Source organism: Arachis ipaensis, chromosome B5, assembly GCF_059453495.1.
Source record: "Arachis ipaensis isolate K30076 ecotype BB chromosome B5, ASM5945349v1, whole genome shotgun sequence".
NCBI classification, from domain to species: domain Eukaryota; kingdom Viridiplantae; phylum Streptophyta; class Magnoliopsida; order Fabales; family Fabaceae; genus Arachis; species Arachis ipaensis.
The window spans coordinates 71,304,021-71,317,696 of NC_142440.1; the positions used below are offsets into that span (position 1 = coordinate 71,304,021).

At 33.6% G+C, this 13,676-nt stretch overlaps 2 protein-coding genes across 4 annotated transcripts; one reads left to right on the forward strand and one right to left on the reverse strand.

Annotated features, from left to right (window-relative positions):
• Window positions 1-951: 951 nt before the first annotated feature.
• Window positions 952-1,410, reverse strand: LOC148564592 (uncharacterized). Its single transcript, XM_088487060.1, has one exon. The coding sequence runs from the start codon at window positions 1,408-1,410 to the stop codon at window positions 952-954; it is 459 nt and encodes a 152-aa protein (XP_088343186.1).
• A 2,858-nt stretch (window positions 1,411-4,268) lies between these two features.
• Window positions 4,269-13,555, forward strand: LOC148564593 (coiled-coil domain-containing protein SCD2-like). Of its 3 annotated transcripts, none has more exons than XM_088488749.1 (9): window positions 4,269-4,500; window positions 5,158-5,468; window positions 5,567-5,662; window positions 6,093-6,270; window positions 7,225-7,332; window positions 7,415-7,475; window positions 7,736-7,853; window positions 11,614-11,756; window positions 13,229-13,555. In XM_088488749.1, the coding sequence occupies exons 4-9, from the start codon at window positions 6,193-6,195 to the stop codon at window positions 13,264-13,266; spliced, it is 546 nt and encodes a 181-aa protein (XP_088344875.1). In that variant the 5' UTR covers window positions 4,269-4,500; window positions 5,158-5,468; window positions 5,567-5,662; window positions 6,093-6,192; the 3' UTR covers window positions 13,267-13,555. The 3 variants fall into 3 exon arrangements, with proteins under 3 accessions (XP_088344875.1, XP_088344874.1, XP_088344876.1); XM_088488748.1 differs by lacking the exon at window positions 4,269-4,500 and adding an exon at window positions 4,524-4,774; XM_088488750.1 differs by lacking the exons at window positions 4,269-4,500; window positions 11,614-11,756; window positions 13,229-13,555 and adding exons at window positions 4,783-5,044; window positions 9,417-9,837.
• The last annotated feature ends 121 nt before the right edge of the window (window positions 13,556-13,676 follow it).

Genomic DNA, 13,676 nt, shown 5'->3' on the forward strand with positions numbered 1-13,676 from the left:
ATACTTGATAGTTGAGCCAGTGTATGCATTGAGTCACATATAGGGATTGACCGGTCTCGTATGAATGCATCAAGACAAGCTTCGATCGGTCTGGACTTGAATGAGCCGACACAGGAGATTGCTGGCAAGTATATCCTTAGTCCTTCCACCCTGACAGTTGGGTCAGGTCCAGTAGAAGGACAGGCAGAGGCAGGTGGGTCTACTCTGACAGAGGGACAGGTAGTTGGTCGGGGCCATCAGTACAACCTACATACAGATGTCCGTCCACCAACCAGGTTTACACTGTCAAGTGTTAAAGGGATAGCGAACATGGCGATGAACATTTTCAAGAAGAAGGGATAGTCGAACTTTGTATTTGTTGTATTAGTTTTCCGTTTAGTCAAACTTTGTTTACTCCATCATTGTATTTCTCGTTTTAGTTTCCAAAATCCTCGTAGTTTGTTTACTTCATCGTTGTATTTCTTGTTTACTTCATCGTTCTTTCATCGTTTTATTTGTTGTATTAAATTATAGTTTGAATCAAACTTAGAATTGAATGCTTAACTGAAAATTGAACAACACTGAAAATTACATAGATATCAAAATCCAAAATTGAACTACATTAACTGAAAATAACGACACTGAAACTCAGAATTGAAATACATTGACTCAAATTATATAGATATTAAAAATACTACGACTATGACCCTACAAACCACCACTAGAAACAAAACCCTACGAGCCACCACTGCCACCAACCCCACTTGGTCCAGCACGTTGAGGACATCTACTGCGAGTCTGCGACTATGATCCTGATTCCTGCAAAGACGGCAAACTTGGGGACAACGCATTTTCCGTGAATCCATTTCATTCAGATAGCGAGTCAATTTGGGACGACCTTTTGACTTTCGTCTCAATGCCGGATTCGCAACCATAGTCGGTCCCAGATAATTAGGCCATGTCTCCGTGTTGCTAAACGGGACAAAAAACTTTGTAGACCTTCCAAATCTCTGACATCTTGTATACATCGCTGACATACACCTGCCAATCCAGTTGCTGGTTAGCACAGCACGCAATAACATGTCGACATGGAAGTCGCTCCACCTGAAAATGCCCACACTCACACCTCCGTCGCGCAAGATCAACAACTAACACTTTTTCGCTAGGTATTTCGCGAACCTCAAACACCAAGTTTCTTCTATCAAACCAGTGCACGACGATGTTACCTGCACGGTGCATGTTTGCCTCTATCCGCTGAGTGGCAAACTCAAAGAAAGTAAATCCAGCACGCTTGTGCTGGTAAGCCTCAATACTCTTCCGCATAAACAACTCATTCAACCGATAATATGTTGCTCGGACTAGCGCCAATATAGGAAGATTTCGAGCACCCTTCAACACCAAATTAATGCATTCGACAAGGTTCTTCGTCATGTGACCCCATCGATGTCCCTCGTCAAATGCCAACACCCACTAGGGACGTTCGATGTTGTCACACCAACGAACATATGCCTCGCCTCATTCTTGCAACCTCCTGTAGTTGACTTTGTACTCCTCCACTGTCCTTGAATACCTAATGTTGACCACAAGCTTTTGCAAGTATGGACCTTGAATTCCCTTAAGAAGTTGCTACCAGTGTATCGAATACAAAACATCCACCATGCTCGCGGAGGTTTCCAATCACCTCCGCTATGATTTACTGCGGCCCGGATTGACTCATGACGATCGGAGATTATACCCATGTCATCCTTTCTTACAATATGTGTTCGTAAATTACTGAGAAAAAAAGTGCCACGCATCAGCAGTCTCACCCTCTAAAATGGCAAAAGCAATCAGTACAATATTTTGATTCCCATCTTTCACAACTATAACCAAAAGAAAACCTTTATATTTTTCGTATAGGTAGGTCCCTTCAACCTGAACCAGCGGCTTACAATATTTGAAAGCTCTTATGGATGGATTGAAACTTCAGAATACCCTATGAAGTATCCTAACACCGTCCACCTCTTGATTCCTGTTATACAGGGGTCGTATTTCTATTTGGACTTGTGAACTGGGAATCTTCTGAACCATTGCCAAGAACCACAACGGCAAAGCTTGGTAAGATTCTTTCCATCCGCTGAAAACCTTGGCTATCGACTTCTGCTTTTCCATCCAAGCCTTCCGGTAACTAATAGTGTAGTTGAATCTTGCCTGAACCTCCGCAATTACAGATTTGACCTTTATGGATGGGTCGAATTCATCCAATGGCTTCATAGCCTCAGCAATCAAATTCAAGTCTAACTTGGAGTGATCCTATCAGATTGTTCCCATGGAACAGGTGTGCCTCCCGTTGTACCTCCGAATCTCCCAACATGCTTTCTTATGTATCAAGCTGGCTCATATAAACCAGTCGCACCCACGTTCATAAGTCCTTGCACTTTGCATAGAACGTCTGTGGCTCGAATAATCGACACCTCTGGAGATAGTATAACTCCGAATTGCCGCAACGACTGATTTTCTTGAAGCGTACTCCACTTTGATTCTAAACTCTCCATTCTCAGAATCAGCAACACCAACAAGAAAACAAATTTGTCGCTCATCGATCCGCTAAAAGAAAATCAAGTAAACATACTACCAACTGCTCACGTACCTATGTTTGCATATTCGAAAAATTCCGATGCATGCATGGCATCAAGATCCAAGCTACGCATAAAAGGTGGAACGTCTATCAGTGACTAACAAACGTCTATCAGTGACTAACTGCGGCTGGAGCCGCTAAAGTTTTTGGCACTGCCTCACCTCCCCCATCGTCGTCCTCGTCCTCATCATCGACTTCGTAAGTAGCTTCAAACTCCTCATCGCTATCATTGTTCATTCCCAAGTACGCCCCAACTCTGTCATCTTGCACATTTGTGTCATGTTAAACCTCATCTGCAGCTATATGCTCAAACTCAGCAAATAACTCAATCCTCAGGCGTTACACCTGAGTTTGCTGCTGAATATGAAACATCTGCTGAATACTTATTTCGTCGACGATTGGCATAACCTCAAACTATATCAGGTCGCCAAATACGACAACTGGACTCCTGTAAAGAATGTTGGTCACCCTCTTTAAAGTATCAGCCTCTATGCTTTGATAGAGCCCGTATTGTAGTTCCGCGAACGTTATAATGCACGGAACCACAAAAGAAAACATATTCTTGCACGCAAATCTCACCCCCTCATACGTACGTATTTCGTACGACCTCACTGTTGTGATAAACAATTATATTTGTAGTGCCCTCCATCGTACTGACCTTAGAGGAAAATACTTCTCTCACAATGAAGCAAAATGGTTGCAAGCTCTTATTTTTATAGGCAGAAGACACACCTTGCAGGTCATGTGTTGCAATGCCATCCAACTAGCGTCTGCCATGTGTACAGTACGTAGGTTGCATGTTACATGCCATTGGTGACACGTATGAATCACGCATTATGCGTGTTGAAGGAATTGTCAACACGTGGCAACACGCACTATCCGTGTTGCATGAGATTTGGACATGTGTCCAACTCGTTGCCTGCGTGCTGAATTAGCACGTTAGCTGCATGTTGTGGCTGCACCCCTACAACGTCCACCCACCTGTATATACACTAAAAATTTTTATTTTTAGATAAAGCTCACCTCTAAATTTCATATTAAAATTATTTAGCCAAAAAAAGTATCACAGTCATTCTTTATTAAAAAAATATATACAGTGCAAAAAAATAAATTTAAATAATTTGGTTTTGATTAGAGAAAATATGAAATTTTAAAAATCGATCACAATGTCAAAATTAGTTTAGATTGAAATATGAATTTTTTAAAAGATTAGTTACATGGTCAAAAGATAATGATGGATAATTCAATATTTCAACTTGTATTGCTTATACCACATTAAATTGATAAACATATATACTATTAGAAAGTTTATTAGTCGCAAAATTTGACTAACTCAAATGTCAAAAGTTAATTATTTTGTCAAAAATTTTAATTTGAGATAGCTTCAACCAACTTTTAAATTTAAATGCACTTATTACATAGTAGAAATGATGACCATTAACACTACTACGTTTTAGATTTTTAGTAACATTTATATGTTAACATTTGTTAAAATGTTAGTAGTTATCATAAAATTAAATTTTAAGTAACATTTATACTCAAATGTTAGCAAATATATTTATTTTTTTAAAAAGTTACAAAAAGTGTTACCTATTCAGCTATTCTATTCTCAGTTAGTTTTCAAAATCAAAACCACATCTGACTCTCACTCTCAGTGCTTTGAAAGGTGAAATCTCGTCTCCATCCTCCTCAATTTCTTACTCTGCCTCTTCGATCTCTCCTCAAGATAGAAACCACAATCACGTGTTCTGCTCTGAAGTTTTGAATCCGCCTTTTAATCCTCTTCAATCTCTTGCTCTGACTCTTCGATCTCTCTTCCGCCACTGTCATCGAAGCCTTCATCGTGCCATCGTCACCGTCAACGTGAGTTCTCTACTCTAGGATCTGAATTGGAAACTCTTAAGGTACGTAGCACATAATCTATTATTTTATGCTTGTGTTCTTATGTCTAAAGTTAATCTCGTTGAATTGAATCCATGTCTTCTGAAAATTGTGCCTTTTGTTAATCTCATGCTTCACTACTCATTTCAATCATTTTGGAAATGAAAAGATTGATTTGATAGGTTCACAAGTCTTTCATGCTAGTTCTCTTACCTGATTGTGCCTTAAGCGATTCATCAATATCATGCAATGGAGTTTCTTATTGCAGATCGAAAAAGAGAAACTTCAACAACACAAGTAACTTCTCTTAGTTTTTGCTGAATTTGTTTATTCATTTGGCTTTCCAATTATAGCTAAAAAATTATAGTTAATGAATTTTCATTGTTATGCCAAGGAATGCATATGTTGTGTTTGATGAATGATGATGAATCCAATTTTTTTTAGTACGAGTTTTTTTAATGGAAGTTCTTTATTCTTTTGGAAGTGCATTTAAGGTGTTTGAAGAAATGCCTCACAGAACTTTATGTCACTATATATCTTATTAAAATGATGAGATCGAACCAGAAGGTATGGTTGTTTGAATGATAAGTGAAATGTTCTCATTATTAAGTGTATGTTACTCTTGCCTTCTTTCCCTTTATTGCGGAAGTCTTGAATAAAGCTTTATATGCTACATACAGGTTGCTGTTGATGGTATCTGGAAAGTGTGTCCTCGGGCTGGTGGACCCATTCAGTTTCCTGGCTTTAATAGAGAATATTACCATTCTGTTTGCTTACACATTGATGTTAGATTCCCATTGCATTGAAAACTTATCATCCTTCATTGTATTCTCCCATAGGTGAATTAATCTGCCCTGCATACCATGAGCTCTGTAACACAGCCCCAGTGGCTGTGTCTGGGCAATGTCCCAATGCGTGTAACTTCAATGGAGATTTTGTTGAAGGACGCTACAATTACTTCTTGGATTTCATGGTCATGATTGTAGTAAACGTGAGCTCTTATGTTATGTTGTATTTCCACATACTTATTATTAGTTAATGATTGTTGTTTTACTCTTCCCTCTGTTAACAATTGTTGACTTATTCCAGATTCCTTCCCCAGCCACTACAATGACAATGGCATCTATCTCTCAAATGGAGTTTGTGAATGTAAAGCTGGCTACACTGACATTGACTGTTCCATCGGTAATCTGTTAATATTAAGATTCCAAGTTTTACACTAGACTATATATCCTTCTTGTTAGTTTCACTGGTTTATTAGTTTCTTAACTTTGTAATATAAGAATATGCTTAGTATTTCTTGCTTATAATGTAATTTTAAATATCAGCAATATCATACTTGATTATGGAAAGTACTGCAACTGCGAGAAATATTGGATTACTTTTCTACGTGCTATATTATAGTTCCTTTAGGATAGTTAACCTCTGTTTCATCTGATTAATTTAAGTTCATGATTTTATTTCCCTAATTTTGTAAACACAACTACTAGTTAATTAAAAATTTAAACAGTCGGATCAGTCTTGTTCAACAATAAAAGTAGGCATATATGTAATTGGTGAAACTACTATTTATTGACCCGTTCCCAATAATTCATGCCTCAATGCTCCTCTCCAGCCTTTCAGTTTGTAAAGAAGTGCTGGGAAAGGGTATTTCTGGGCAGCATTGTGCACCTAGTGAACCTAGTATCCTACAGCAGCTAGAAGAAGTGGTTGTCATGCCCAACTACCACCGACCATTTCCTGGTGGCGCAAGGAAATTATTTAATATATTTGGGAGTTCCTACTGTGATGAGGTGACTAAATGACTTGCGTGCTGGGTAAATTCTATCTTTGCTGAAGTTATCTCTATGATTATTTTCCTTTATTTATTTATCTATTTTTTTTAATAATGGTTTTATTATTACTCTTTGAAAACTTCATTTTTTTCTCTATATATTTTTTTCGTGGAGTTCGCATTACTGTCAAATTTAAAGGTTATTATCTAATTTTCTTAGAAGTGATTCTTCAATTTGATTATGCAAATATGCGAAGTGAGTTTTCAATCATGTAACTTAATTAGAGAAATTCTATTATAACCATTATTAGTAATTACAAGTTTGTTAGTTAGTTATTTTACATTTTCAATTGCAAGATAGTAGAGACTAAAGTGTACCTATCGTAGTGTTTCTTGTTCTTGTACATGTTAATTGATTTTGTTGCCTGAGAGAACATGGATTAACGAGAAAAATTAGCAAAGGCAATTATTATTAACCCAAGTTTGATTCAGAGAGAAATTGGAGATGCGGCTTTTCATACCTAATGGTGTTTCCCTAGATTGAATTAGTATAATATTGCTTAACCCTTCTTAAAATAAATCATCATTTTTCTTCCTCTTACTAAACTAACTATAAATCTTCTCAAAACTTCATGTAACTTTAATTTAGTCGTTGAAAGATTTTTAACATTAATTTTCTTGAAAGAAATGCATTTTATCTCTTTCTTATACCAGTTTAGTTCTACCAGAAGGATAAATATGATATAATTTTGGTCCTTGAAAGAGTAAATTAATAAGTTTATGGAAAATGAATTATTAAATACATACTAAATGCAATTTTTATGAACAAAATTACATCATGTATTTGTCCGGTCATAAACTTATTAATAATGTCAAAAATTCTACAATAGTTAAATTGATGTCATGTGTATCTTTCAAATTAAACTGCTGTAAAAAATCTTGTTATATGTTGAAATGATTTCTTCTCCAACAGAATGCAAAAGTTGAAGTGGCAGCTGCTGCGAGCCAGCTAAATAGAGCTGAATCTGAAGTGAAAGCTCTTCGGGCAATGACACAGAATGATATTAACTCAGAAAAAATGGTATGTAATTCCCCTGTTGTAGAATTCCGTTGGAATATGCTAGTTATTTAGGAAACTTACTGATAAATTGCTGTCTTTTTAGGAGGAAGTTGTTCTTAAGAAGTGCTGGCTTGCTCGGTATTGGGGTTTAGTTGCAAAATATGGTAAGCTGTTGTTTGGTTTAGCTTTATTTTTAATTATTTTCTTCTGGGGATGTGGGATTATGGCATCCATTCCTGACATGACATAGAAGCCATTTTAATATCAATTGTTCAATATATTAATCTTTGGTCATAGTATATGTGTTAGCATACACAATGTTTTGGGTGTTTATCTATTATTCTAGCATAAATATGAATTAGTTGATTTTAATAAGTCATTATTGCTAAATTTTATCTTGTGTAACATTTTCTATGAATTATAGACATCTGTGCAGATGTTGCAATTTCAAAGTATGAACTTTGGTCATCATTAGCCCCTCTTCCTTTTGAGTTTGTTCTTTCTGCAGGACAAAAAGTTAAGGAGAAATGCTGGAAAAAAAGGTATGAAATAAAGACTTCTTATTCTTCATTTCATACTAATTTGATAGCGTTATAGGACAAATCTGTGCTCATGTTATTTCTTCTTTAGTAATACTGTTCTGTTTCATGATATTTTTCATAGAGTTTAAGTGTTATAAGTATTTTTTTCTCATTTTATTTGCATCACGAAGCAAACTTGTACAATAATTATTGATTAATAAAAAAGTCTATAAAAATTTTATTTTGTGAATTTGTGAATTTAATGAAATATTTTATGTTGTAGTAATTAATTTTAGTATATTTATATTGTGTATAATATAAAATAAAAAATAGTATAATATAACTAAAAAAAATTACTAAAGATCTTTTGTAACATTTTTTAAGTGTTACAAAAAATATCTACGGTAACATTTTTCTAAGTATTATAAAAAATATCTATGGTAATATTTTCTAAATGTTACATAAAATATCTATTGTAATATTTTTTAAGTGTTACAAAAAATATCTATGGTAACATTTTTTTAAGTGTTACAAAAACCATCTATTGTAACATTTTTCTAAGTGTTACCAAGAAATATCTATGGTAACATTTCTCAAAATATTACTATAGAATATCTTTTGTAATATTTTTACTAAATGTAATTAAATCTTTAGAAAAATGTTAGTAAAACTCTTTAGTAACATAGGATATATTTAATATTTGTTAAAATGTTATTAATATATATAAGTAACATTTTAATATAATTTGGTAATATTTTTTAAATATTAGCAAAAGTCAATCATATAGTAGTGTAAACCAAGTCTTAAAAAAAAAAAGAGGTTTCTATCTGTTGTGCCGTTAAGTAATAACAATTAATAAGAAAGGAATACCTAGAGCGAGCATGGTTTAGAACTAATTAATCTATATTAGCATGCGATCATATTCATTCATATATGGGAATTGTTTTTCATGATGTATTTGAGGGAGAAATTAAATATCAAACAAAAGGTTTTGTAGTCTGACCTATGCACCAAATAAACAATTTTCAATTTTGTTAGGTAAACCAATTAGAATATCAACTAATTTAGTCACTTTTTTAAATTTTAAAAAAAATTAAATTTTAAAAAACGTGCATCGTCTTCTTCCAAAAAAAAAATTCCAAAATATAAAAAAAAATATTTAATAACTCACATAAAAAGCCATCTATTTACTAAAAACACATTTGATACCATGTAAAAAAAATTAAACATCCATTTAATTGAAAAAAAAATAAAAAACTAATACAAAAAACATGAACGCACCCTAAAAATATCGAAATCTAAAAAAGAAACGGAAAAGAGGAATGCATCCTGAAAAAAAATCAGAAAATTCAGAAAAACAGTTACAAAAATCATTAAAAAACAAGGAATGCATCCTGAAAAAAAAAATAATCACAAAACCTAAAAAAGAAGCGTCCAATAACTCACATAAAAAAATATGAAAAAAACATATGTAAAATTCTACAAAAGAAACATCCATTTACTTAGAAAGAAACATTAAAAAAACAGTTAAAAATTTAAAAAAGAAAAAAACACATTAATACAGGGCGTTGCGGTGGTCAGCAGTCGTGTGAATCGCGAGGGAAAGGAGGGTGATGAGGTGGTATGCGTCGTGCGAATCGCGAGGAAAAGGAAGTGCGTCGGTAGAAAATTGGCGGGGATGCGCGACGCGAGGAGAGAGCTGCGGTGGTTGGCTAAGCGGAACGGCGCAAGGGAGGGAGCTGCAGTGGGCAGAGGCGCCACACGTTGGGACAGAAGGAGTTGTGGCGTTCGGTGCGGCTGCGCAACGCAAGGAGGGGAGCCACGGTAGCTGGAAGCACTGCACGTCGCGACAACGGAGAGGACCCGACCACTGTGAATAATTAAACGGAAAATCAACCGTTAGATTCTTTTATCAGAAGTTCTGATATCAGGTCCTAAAAAATAGTTAAACTATAGATATATAAGCGTATAGATCGTTATATATCTTGGAGCTTTGATGATTGAATATGCATACTTGTAAGCTTGATTAATATACTCGTCAAGTTTAATTTATTTGGAATATATTTCTATCCCATGCATTCTCTAATCTGAAAAATAATATTCTCTGTAGTCTGTGTGAATTTACCAAATAAAATATCATGTGATAATAGGTGATGACTGATAAAGTTCTTCGAACCTTGTGATATAGAGTAGTTTTCTATGAATTAGTTTAAATGAATTAAGATTAAAAAAAAATTTGTGATGCCTTCTAAATTCTTGTCGAATCTATTTAAGCATGACCAATTTTTAGTAATAAAAAAGAAATGATAAATAAATCTTATTTTTTTTTATGTTTGTGTTAAACAACTTAATTGTAGGAACCGTAATAATAACCTAAAATTAAATAGAAAAATAAGAACCGAAATGTCTACCCTAATAATTCGTTGTTTTCAATAAACACATAAGTCCAAGACTTTGTGACTCTCTGTAGTTGCTATCTCCAGGTGGTGTGATTGTAACAGTCCATGTGCGCTAAGACCCCCCTAATGATATGCTCTTACAAACAAACTTATAGCACGCCCAACACTTCATTCATGCTCCTCCTGCTGCCACCCTATACCATAGCCATCACTTGCACCACCATTTAGAAACTATTTCAGTATCCAAAAATAGTGAGTGAGGTGTTTATATATTCTGTTTGTGTCTATATATCATTATATTGGCATTTCTCTTAAAATTAGAAATCTAACTAGTATTATTCAAAGGTGAAAAAAAGTTGAACATAGAAATAAGAGTACATGGACGAAAATTCAGAGGTGATACAATAATATAGAAAATGATAAATAGCTTCTTGAGCTTTTTGATCCGTAGATATTTAAGTCTTCGAGAATTTGAAAATACATATAACTCCTTGACCTTTTTAAAATATGGACATATTGATCCTTTTTGTTCATTTGGGTTTATCAAATTCAACGGAAAAATCAAACGTAACTCCCATTGTACTGACCTAGTTGATATAGATGCACACGTAAGAGAGTTTTTAAAATTAGAAAAATTAGACTTAGGGGTTGATATGTCCAAATTTTGATAAAGTCAGGAACTTAAATATTTTTTAAATCCTCAAGGACTTAAATGTCCGCCGACCAAAAAGTGAGTCATTGATTTGTCCTTTTCACTATCAAATTATATTCCATATATACAAAAAATCAGCTATTAAATTAAGAGTAAAGCGATAAATAAATCTTTGAGAATTTATATTTCAGACAGATTAATCCTTAAAGAAAAAAGTACCAATAAAGTTTTTAAGATAACAAACATGGGTAAGTTACTTCAAATTAAGACGTTCATAGAGACTAATTTAAAAGTAGTGTGTTCACATCTGCTCACTAAAAAAGAAAAACGTTGAATATTATTGGATTTAGCATCGCTGAGTAGCAGCGTCTTTCCGATGGATTTACCTACGGTTTAGGCGTGGAATTCGTAGTGTCAAAATATTATCAGTATATTCTCATTTCTGATAGTAAATTCACCGGTAATAATTAGAGGAAAAACGGGAGAAATTGGTGCGAAGTTTAGGGACGAATTTACCGTCGAAAAATTCCGACGATAAATCTACTTAGTGGAACACTGCGTTTTGATATCCCGCAACATGTTACCGTCAAATTTATGCGCCGGTAAATTCGACGGTAATTGTGTCCTAAATTCGAATCATGAACCCTCTTTCTCCTCATTTGAATTTCTCTCTCTCTCTTTAAGCCTCTCACCTCCCACTCTCTCTCTACCCCTCTCATCTCTCTGACAGCCTCCTCCGACACCGGCTAGCAGCCTCCTCTTCGTCGGTACTATTCATCACGGTTACTGCTGTCAGATTCTGCTGCTGTCGAATTCTGCCGTTGCTGTTGCCGCCGCTTCTGCTGCCCTATTCTTTTTGGCGTTGGTGCTCAGGTAATGCTTCTAAACTTTCCTTTTGTGTTTGTTATTTTGGTTCTAATTTGTTATTATAATTGTGTTTGTTATTTGATTCTGATTTGTTATTATAAGTTTGAATCTGATTTATTATTATAATTTTGTGTTCGTTATTTGATTCTGATTTGTTATTATAGTTCTAATTTGTTATTATACTTTTGTGTTTGTTATTTTGGTTCTGATTTACAATTATAATTGTGTTCGTTATTTGATTCTGATTTTGTTTTGATAAATTTGATTTTGATTTGTTATCATAATTTTGTGTTCATTACTTGATCTTGATTTGTTATTATAAGTTATTATAATTTTGGTTCTGATTTATTATTATAGTTTTATGTTCGTTATTTTGATTCTGATTTGTTATTATAATTGTGTTCTTTTATTTGATTCTGATTTGTTATTATAAGTTTGGTTTTGATTTGTTATCATAATTTTGTGTTCGTTATTTGATTTTGATTTTTGTTTTTATTCTAATTAAAACATGTTTTGAGGTGTTGTTGATTAGGTTATTGGTTTGATTATGAACAAATTAACACACTTAATTAGTTAGAAACTCAACTAATTAGTTAATTGATTAGGTTATTTTGGATATATTATAGTAGATTGTAAGTTTTAATTCATGATTAAAGTTTGTTGGATTTGTGTGAACCGTAAAGGTGGATATATATATATATATATATATATATATATATATATATATAGAGGAATGCTAAAGGTCAGTAAATTTTGTGATTTGTAGCCATCAATTAGTCATCATTAATATTTTTAATGGTGTGAGATTTCATCTAATGATATGGGATTACTCACTTTTCTTTTATTGATTAAGTACTGACAAGATTTTAATAAAAATGCTAGTTTCCTAAACTTTTTCATATATATATATATATATATAATTTTATGAGAAGTTATGCCAAATTTTTTTATAAATTAATGTTCAAAAATTTGTGTTGTATTACTGAAAAAAAATGCATCAATAAAATTTTTAAGATAATTCTATTTTATAAAATTTTATCGGTATACTTTTTTTAAGAACTAATATATCTTAAGTATAAATTTTTAAGAGTTCATATATATATTTCAAAACGTACATACAAATATTATAACCGTTGAAATTCAAGAAACATCTTCCTGAAAATTCGGATCATAAGCATTGGGGCTTGGGCCATATCATGGAGACAAGTGGTATTTATGGAGTTTTGCAGGTGAGAGGAACCAATCAAAAAGATAGAGTACTGATTAATGGATTTCACGTTAGATATAAATAAATAAAATAAATAAAAACCAAATTACAAAATAATGAAAAGAGGAGTCAGATTTTTTTATTTGTTTATAAAAAGGTAGTACGGACCAATTTAAAAAAATATGTAATGGGTTTATATATTTTTGTAGCCTGAAATTTTGTTATGAAGAAATTACAGGACATTTTGATAGACAGAGAATTTACTGTGCAGGTGATGTCACGTGTCCTTGTTATAATTTGCAAGGGTGAAAGGGTCATACAGGGATGGATGCATGGAAAAGTTTCATGAAAATGCTTTATGAGAAAAGACAGATGAAGACAATGATCATGAAGAATGCATGCTGAGACAATTTGAGGCGCTCAGAACCTCAGACACTCACTCACACTCCTTCGAAATTTGATGACATTGACCGCAATTCATTAGGATTTTAGTACTCTCAGAAAGTCCCCTACGCAGCTCCGTGCAACATCTGGATATGGATATATATGCTCATTATTGTCTCTTAAACCCTCCCACCTACCTTTCTCTTGTATCATTAGTTGATGGTTACCATCTGTTAGTCGAAAATAATTATTTTTGATGAAGGAAGTAAATCGAAGACTTTAAGTTTTGAAGATTATATTTTAGACGTTACACTATAAAGCAAAAGAGGCGAAAA

Bases quoted from the DNA above. Each gene is read 5' to 3' on its own strand.
- LOC148564592 (XM_088487060.1), bottom strand. From the start codon at position 1,410: ATGACGAAGAACCTTGTCGAATGCATTAATTTGGTGTTGAAGGGTGCT.
- LOC148564593 (XM_088488750.1), top strand. From the start codon at position 6,193: ATGCCCAACTACCACCGACCATTTCCTGGTGGCGCAAGGAAATTATTT. The intron at 7,476-7,735 runs GTAAGCTGTTGT...TATGAATTATAG, and splicing joins GGGTTTAGTTGCAAAATATG to ACATCTGTGCAGATGTTGCA. The intron at 7,854-9,416 runs GTATGAAATAAA...GGTGGTCAGCAG, and splicing joins GAGAAATGCTGGAAAAAAAG to TCGTGTGAATCGCGAGGGAA.